The 8568-nt window shown below is 36.9% G+C and overlaps 1 protein-coding gene across 1 annotated transcript; it reads right to left on the bottom strand.

Moving 5' to 3' along the window:
• Positions 1 to 357: 357 nt before the first annotated feature.
• On the bottom strand, positions 358 to 6817 carry LOC145674243 (uncharacterized). The gene is made up of 2 exons (XM_081744078.1): positions 5185 to 6817; positions 358 to 377 (listed from the first exon to the last, which is right to left on the bottom strand). Exons 1-2 carry the CDS (start codon positions 6815 to 6817, stop codon positions 358 to 360), a joined length of 1653 nt encoding a protein of 550 aa, XP_081600204.1.
• Positions 6818 to 8568: the final 1751 nt, after the last annotated feature.

The raw sequence follows: 8568 nt of genomic DNA, 5'->3' as shown, positions 1-8568 counted from the left end.
GCAGATACCTTAGATATGTGAAGTTCGTCACCGATAATTTTCCACACACTACCATAATTAATACCAGTCTCATCCATAATCGTTTGGATTGTTACACGTCTGTCTTCGGGGTTTAAACACTCCACTTTCTTCGCAGTGGCCAAATTGTTCTTCAGGGATGGTGTTCCAGATCTTGGGTCGTCTGTGAGAAACATATGCCCAGTTTGGAAGATCCTTTTCCGCTTTACAATGGTGTCATAAGATGGACAGACATCACCACGCACACCCTTCAACTCATTATGAATTGTCTTGCATTATTACTCTTCAAATGCAGGAACTTTATCTCATTATGAGCCTCAATCTTATCCATCTTGCACTTCAGTCACTTTTGGCACACCCTGTAAAAAATAACAATCATTAGGAGTTAATTTCCATAACATCATCCACACAAGAACCAAAGATAACCTTGACAAAATTTCATGATCATTTCTTAATAACTTCCTGGTGATAATTAAAACTTTACGATACCCACTTGTATGTTAACGTTATCCTAACTATATCTGAATGTAAAACTATATAAATTGACATAAATTAAAGAGGAAAAGGTACTTCTGGTTGACTTGGAAAGTTGAAATTTGGCATGATATAGCTTTCCGGGACTAACCGAGAGAAAAATTGACAAAAGTGGATATTTTTTAATTTAGGGGGTCCAAATGGGGGATGAAGAATTTCCCCATGTTTTTAAATGGCTTTTTTGACCTATAAACTTGTGATTTAGGTACTTGGAATTAGAATAAAAGCTTTAAATTTGGTATGCTTGTACGTTCTTGTTAGCACTACTCAGTAAAACAGTAAAAATAAAAATTTCCAACTTAAGAGTGGTTTTATGGGGAACTGCAAAATCTTTCTCATGTTACTTAAGTGAGACACCTTTTACACTCCAAAATTATTAGGCACTTCCTGTAGGGCAACAATGATTAAATTTGACATGGTTATAGCTTTTCGGGACTAACCGACAGAAAAATTGTCAAAAATGAATATTTTTAATTTGGGGGGGTCTAAAGGGGAGATGAAGAAATTTCCCATGCTATTTAAATGGGCCTTTCTTCGACCTATAATATAATATATTAGGTACTTGGAATTGGAATACAAACGTAAAGTTCGGTATTCTTGTACGTTTTTTCGTTAGCGTCACCTAAGTGAATTAATAAAAATAAAAATTTCCAACTTTAGATTGGTTTATGGGGAACTGAAAAATCTTTCCCATGTTATTTATATGGGACGTCTTCTACACCTCAAAATGTTTAGGCACTTCCGGCAGGATTAGAATGATGAAATTCGACATGATTGTAGCCTTCCGGGACCAACCTACAGGAAGATTGTCAAAAGTGAATATGTTTATTTTTAAGAGGTTTATACGGGGATGAAGGAGCCCCCAGCTAAGCAAATACAGGAAATAGGAAGAGCAAATTCACGAGATTCAGTGTTGATGCAAAGGCTGCTACGTAAGAGATGCGAGGAATCTGGGGGCGGAGCCACCAGCTAGCCAAAGGCTAGTTACTATAAAAATGTACGTATTTTGCATTTGTGTATATAGATCGGTGGAAATCTAAATTTGCATTCGCATTCACTGTAAAATTTGTTTAGAATAACAGAAAAACATGGAATAATATGAATTAATACTTGTGAGAAGTAATATCTGGAAGTCAAAAAGTATTAGAATTAGTGGTATTACCATAGTCGAAGCATTTCGTAGAACCTTATATTTGAATCCCGCTGTGATTCTACTTCATTTCTGACACACAATCTTCTCACAGATTATTTTTACCAATCTTTCACAAAGATCTTGTCGTCCATGACACCATATTTCAGACTACTAAGGTACATCACCCATATTAAACTTATTGGTATATCGCACTGGCGCAAATCCCGGGGGGACGAAGGGGACATGTCCCCCTCAATCTTGGACCTGGGGGGGGACTGTCCCCCCCAAATAATCTGATTTAAAAAGTGCTTTTTCGGATAAGTGTCATGATTTGTGTCCGACTGCCCCAAAGGAATGTAAGATGAAATTGATTTCTCTTGGCTTTTCCATTTTTTTAAAAAAAGAATCGTATTCTGTAGTATTTCAAACTGAACTTCGTGCTGTAGTGAGTTTAGTAGTCTCATCAATATGTATTAATTCCACTTCCGCTATTTGGGCACAAATTGCAATAAATGCCAGAGGAGGATATGCCCCTCTCCTCATGCTGGAAAGTTGTCTCAGCTGTAGGTACGGGCACAAATTCCGGGGAAATGGGGACACATGTCCCCTCCAACATCGGAACTGGAGGCTCTCCCAATAATCCGATTTCAAAAGTGCTTTTTGCAGATAACTGTGATGAGTTGTGTCCGACTGCCACAAAGGAAAGTGAGATGAAATTTGTTTCTCTTGGCTTTTCCATTTTTAATGAAAATGAAGGCGTGCGACTGTGCGTGACGTAACCTGATATGAAATCTTATCTCCTCCTCTCCCCTAGGCCCTAGCACACGAAGAGTATATAGACTATCCAATGTCAGTAGAACCCATCTTTTCAGTAAATGCGCATTTAATCTATTTGTAGTAACAGCCTAGGCATCTACTCATACTTCTTAAGCTAACTAACTCTATAGCCTATGGAACCCGGAGGTTCAATGCCGCGTTCACAAAAGCTCTCCACTGACTTCTATTCTTAGCCAACTGGATCCAGTTTCTACTTTGTATTCCTATCTCTGCGAGATCCATCTTAATATTGTCTTCCCATCTGCGCCTAGGCCTTCTTAATAGTCGTTTTCCGATTGGTCTTACCGCTAACACTTTGAAAACGTTCCTACTTTCTTCCATCCTGGCTACATGTCCTGCCCACTTAAGCCTCCTAGACTTGATGACCTTAACAATGTTTGGTAAGCCGTATAATTTACGTAGATCGTCGTTATGAAGTTTCCACCATTTCCCATTCCCGTTCCTCTTGGTCGGAATATTTCTCTCGGGATCTTGTTGTCAAATACTTTCAGTCTATGCTCTGCACTCAGTAAGTGGCCATGTTTCGAAACCATGCAGAACAACAGGTATGATTATCGTTTTATACATTTTAAGCTTCAAATCCCTCGACAGAATTCGCGACGACAAGAGGTTTTGAACTGAATAATAACACGAATTCCCTGTTTTTAGTCGACATTTAATTTATTCGTGAATATGATTTTAGTCTGTTAATATTGATCCTAGATATTTGAAAGTATCCACTTTATGAAAAGTATTATTTAATATTTTAACAAATACATAATTTTTACGTATTACGGTCCCGACGCACTTCCATGTATTTAGTTTTCTCTGCATTTACTTCTAAACCCATGTCCATGCAAGCACGTCTAGTAAGACATCTGCATTTCTTTCTATTTTTCTCCTATCATCCCCTACTAAATTTACATAATCAGCATACGCATAACCTGGTGAACACCGTTCAGCTCTAGGCCCTGGTGGCTATCTTTGATTTTCCTTATAGCGTATTCCAGGGCAAAGTTGAATAATAATGGCGACATTGTTTCAGGCCATTGTCGACGTGAAAGCTCGTGGCCAAAAATGTACCTACCCGGACTTTACTTTGGGATTCATTTAAACATGCCTTAATTGATCTAATTAGCTTTTTCGGTATTCCAAATTCTGTAAGAACGTTGTACAATGTTTCTCTCCTAACCGAGTTATAAGCCTTTCTAAAATCAATAAATAGTTTATGTACCGGACTACTGTATTCTCGCTTGTTTTCGAGTATTTGGCGAATGGTAAATATTTGGTCGATAGTTAATCGATTTCGTCTAAATCCACACTCTTAATCTCCAAAAATTTCATCTGCGTATGGGGTCAATCTTGCTAATAGAATGTTTGAAAGGATTTTATAGGATGTTAACAGAAGAGAGATGCCTCGATAATTATTACAGTTAGTTTTGTCGCCTTTCTTGTGGATTGGAACAATGATTGATTCTTCCCACTCTTGTGGCAATTCTTCTTTGTTGTAGATAAGGAGAATGAGTTTATGTATGAACAAATTCCCTGGCTCTGGATAAGTAGAGTAACAAATAAAACACAGTTCTGACCAGAGCAGAATGAAATATATTAAAAACTATACTTACAATGTTACAGTTTCAAGGACCTAACGTCCTCTTCATCAGACACAAACACTGAGAAAAGACATGTGACAGCAGATCTTATATACATGAGAAAGTGAAAGGCCACGCCCCTTCTTCTCTCTCATTGGTCGGAGGGAACCAATGAGGATAAAGTTACTTACGCGCAAACAGAAAAATATAATGAGCCCTTTCACTTTTTCTAACAGTTCCTTAATGAGATGACATACAAAGAAAGTAAATAACAAATAGAAAATATTAAATAAGAAAAAAAAATATATATATATAACTAAATATATAAATTTAAATAATTAAATAAATAAATATTAATACCTTATATGCACTTTTCTTGTTCCTTTTCTATTACATCCAACAATTTCTCCCATTGCTCGTGTATATTCATACCGCTTGTCCAATTCATTAGGTTCTCCTCTTGTTCTCTCTTTATTCTTCTAGCCTCTTTCCACTTTCTAATAATCTTCCTCTTCTCTCTCTCTAAACCCCTAGCTCCCTCCCAGTCTATTTTATGTCCCGTTTCCTTCACATGTTTGTATATAGCATTATTATCCCTTTTCAGTCTAACATCATCCTTATGTTGTTTTAATCTGTCCATAAGCCTTTTCCCCGTCTCCCCTATGTATTTCATGTCACACTCACTACACTTCACTTCATATATCACTCCTTCTTCCTGCTCCTCTATATGATTTTCCTTCCTTTTCCTTTTCTTCCTTATGCACTTCAACAAAGTTTCTCCTCCTTTTCTATAAGTCTTCACACCACCTTTTCTTAATAACTTCTTCAGCACTTCGGTCTTTTCGCCTATGCTCTGAATGCCGTACCACTTCTTGTCTTCCTCTTCTTTCCTATCCATATTATCTTCTTTTCTCTTTCTCCTAAACTGCTCTATCCTATATCCATTATTGTTCAATTGTTTGTAGAATTTTTCCAAATCTTTTTTCTTTCCCTCTTCCTCGCTGTTGATGTTTTCTATCTTCCTTTCCATGTTCCTAATGAAATTCTTTTTAGTTGCTTTGTCTACATCACTTCTCCAGTGGCAATAAATACCTGCCCAACACGGTTTCTGATACCAACTAGTAGTCACTTTCTCACCTTGCTTCTCTATCTTCATATCCATGAAATTGATAGAGTTGTTTTCTTCAACTTCTAATTCTAACCTTATGCCTTTCTCTTGGTCTTCTATACTTTCAACATATTTCTCCAGTTGATTTCTATTCCCTGTCCATATGCCTAAACAATCATCAACATACCTGCAAAAGAACAGTAACTTTCCTCCTGCTTGTTCTGTCACTTTTTTCTCCCACTTGTTCATTACTATTTCCGCTAGAACTGGACTCAGCTTGGATCCAATGCTTAAACCTTCTTTTATCTTCACTAGTCTTTCTCCAATTATGCAATAGCTATTTTCCCACAAAGTCTTAAGCGCTCTTATAACTTTCTCTTTTTTCCACTGACTTATAACTTTCCCTTCCAACTCCTCTTCTATTGCCTTTATGACATAATCCCTTCTTATACTGGTGAACATGGCTTTAACATCTACACTAAACATTAACACCTTCTCCTGATTCCACTTAATCTCATCTATCCTCTTCCTCAATTCTTCCGTGTTCTTCACTCTGCATGTCTTTTGTCCTTGTCTGATTTCGTCCATTATCTCTCTTAGTTTCTCCTCTAGTGGTTCAAAATAGTTACCTCTGCAGTCCAGTACTGGTCTTAGCTTCACGTCCTTCTTATGTATTTTCGGAAAACCTTTCATGACAGGAATCCTTCCTTTTTCGTTGATCATCTTTTTAATCCCCGCCTTTTTCCCTTCTTGTACTATCTTTTTCAACACTTCATCTTTCATGTCCTTGTTACCGACTTCCTCATATGTCTGATCACATAACTCCTCTAGCTTCTCCTGGTACCATCCTTTCTCCATTACTACCAACGCGCCTCCTTTGTCCGCCTGTTCCACTACGATATCCTTTCTTTTCCTTAATCTTTTCAGTCCTTCCTTCTCTTCTTTCCTTAAGTTACTCTCCTTCTTGTTCATATTCTGCCTAACAATCGACAATGCTTTTTTCCTTATTCTCTCTCTCTCGTCCTTATCTTTTATGTCTACAATGGCTTGTTCTACTGTGTACACCAATTCCTTCTTGTCCACTTCTTCCTCTTTAACCTTAAATTTATGTCCTAGACTTAAGCACTTCTCCTCTTCTTCCGATAAAACTATGTCACCTATCACTACCACTCTGTTCCTATTATCCTTTTCTTCTCTCCAACCTAACAATCTTCCTTTGTTGGCTAATCTGGTATTAACTTTTTCTTCAAAACTCCTTTCCCATTCTCTTAGATCTCTTATCACTGCTTCTCTCATAAAAATACTAACACCGTCCTTTATATGTTCCATAAGTTGGTTAGACACTTCCTCACTTGTTTTCACTTCCTTACTTCTTTTCCTTATGACGTCCCAGATAACTTCTTTTTCAATTTTCTTAATTAGTTTCTTGAACCTCACTGATTCACACACTAATCCTTTCTTTCTCACCCGTAGACCTTTTGGAGTAATTCCCTCTTCCAGACACCTCCTCAAGAACTTGATCTGCTGCACATACGAGATTTCCTTCCTCCTTTTGTCTTTCCACGTGTTAATCCTCCTTTTCAGACTTGGAGGTAGATCATAATGAACAAACTCCATGGCTCTGGATAAGTAGAGTAACAAATAAAACACAGTTCTGACCAGAGCAGAATGAAATATATTAAAAACTATACTTACAATGTTACAGTTTCAAGGACCTAACGTCCTCTTCATCAGACACAAACACTGAGAAAAGACATGTGACAGCAGATCTTATATACATGAGAAAGTGAAAGGCCACGCCCCTTCTTCTCTCTCATTGGTCGGAGGGAACCAATGAGGATAAAGTTACTTACGCGCAAACAGAAAAATATAATGAGCCCTTTCACTTTTTCTAACAGTTCCTTAATGAGATGACATACAAAGAAAGTAAATAACAAATAGAAAATATTAAATAAGAAAAAAAAATATATATATATAACTAAATATATAAATTTAAATAATTAAATAAATAAATATTAATAGCTTATATGCACTTTTCTTGTTCCTTTTCTATTACATCCAACAATTTCTCCCATTGCTCGTGTATATTCATACCGCTTGTCCAATTCATTAGGTTCTCCTCTTGTTCTCTCTTTATTCTTCTAGCCTCTTTCCACTTTCTAATAATCTTCCTCTTCTCTCTCTCTAAACCCCTAGCTCCCTCCCAGTCTATTTTATGTCCCGTTTCCTTCACATGTTTGTATATAGCATTATTATCCCTTTTCAGTCTAACATCATCCTTATGTTGTTTTAATCTGTCCATAAGCCTTTTCCCCGTCTCCCCTATGTATTTCATGTCACACTCACTACACTTCACTTCATATATCACTCCTTCTTCCTGCTCCTCTATATGATTTTCCTTCCTTTTCCTTTTCTTCCTTATGCACTTCAACAAAGTTTCTCCTCCTTTTCTATAAGTCTTCACACCACCTTTTCTTAATAACTTCTTCAGCACTTCGGTCTTTTCGCCTATGCTCTGAATGCCGTACCACTTCTTGTCTTCCTCTTCTTTCCTATCCATATTATCTTCTTTTCTCTTTCTCCTAAACTGCTCTATCCTATATCCATTATTGTTCAATTGTTTGTAGAATTTTTCCAAATCTTTTTTTCTTTCCCTCTTCCTCGCTGTTGATGTTTTCTATCTTCCTTTCCATGTTCCTAATGAAATTCTTTTTAGTTGCTTTGTCTACATCACTTCTCCAGTGGCAATAAATACCTGCCCAACACGGTTTCTGATACCAACTAGTAGTCACTTTCTCACCTTGCTTCTCTATCTTCATATCCATGAAATTGATAGAGTTGTTTTCTTCAACTTCTAATTCTAACCTTATGCCTTTCTCTTGGTCTTCTATACTTTCAACATATTTCAACATAAAAGAAGGTTTAAGCATTGGATCCAAGCTGAGTCCAGTTCTAGCGGAAATAGTAATGAACAAGTGGGAGAAAAAAGTGACAGAACAAGCAGGAGGAAAGTTACTCTTCTTTTGCAGGTATGTTGATGATTGTTTAGGCATATGGACAGGGAATAGAAATCAACTGGAGAAATATGTTGAAAGTATAGAAGACCAAGAGAAAGGCATAAGGTTAGAATTAGAAGTTGAAGAAAACAACTCTATCAATTTCATGGATATGAAGATAGAGAAGCAAGGTGAGAAAGTGACTACTAGTTGGTATCAGAAACCGTGTTGGGCAGGTATTTATTGCCACTGGAGAAGTGATGTAGACAAAGCAACTAAAAAGAATTTCATTAGGAACATGGAAAGGAAGATAGAAAACATCAACAGCGAGGAAGAGGGAAAGAAAAAAGATTTGGAAAAATTCTACAAACA

Source organism: Thermobia domestica, chromosome 17, assembly GCF_964235325.1.
Source record: "Thermobia domestica chromosome 17, izTheDome1.hap1.1, whole genome shotgun sequence".
Classification (NCBI taxonomy): domain Eukaryota; kingdom Metazoa; phylum Arthropoda; class Insecta; order Zygentoma; family Lepismatidae; genus Thermobia; species Thermobia domestica.
The sequence above is the reverse complement of the archived record's forward strand: the minus strand, read 5'-3'. Positions and strand labels throughout refer to the sequence as shown.

Excerpts from the sequence above, each read along its gene's own strand:
- LOC145674243 (XM_081744078.1), bottom strand. The coding sequence starts at position 6,817 with ATGGAGTTTGTTCATTATGATCTACCTCCAAGTCTGAAAAGGAGGATT. Across the intron at positions 378-5,184 it reads TCAGAAACCGTGTTGGGCAG|GGTGTGCCAAAAGTGACTGA; the intron begins GTATTTATTGCC and ends TATTTTTTACAG.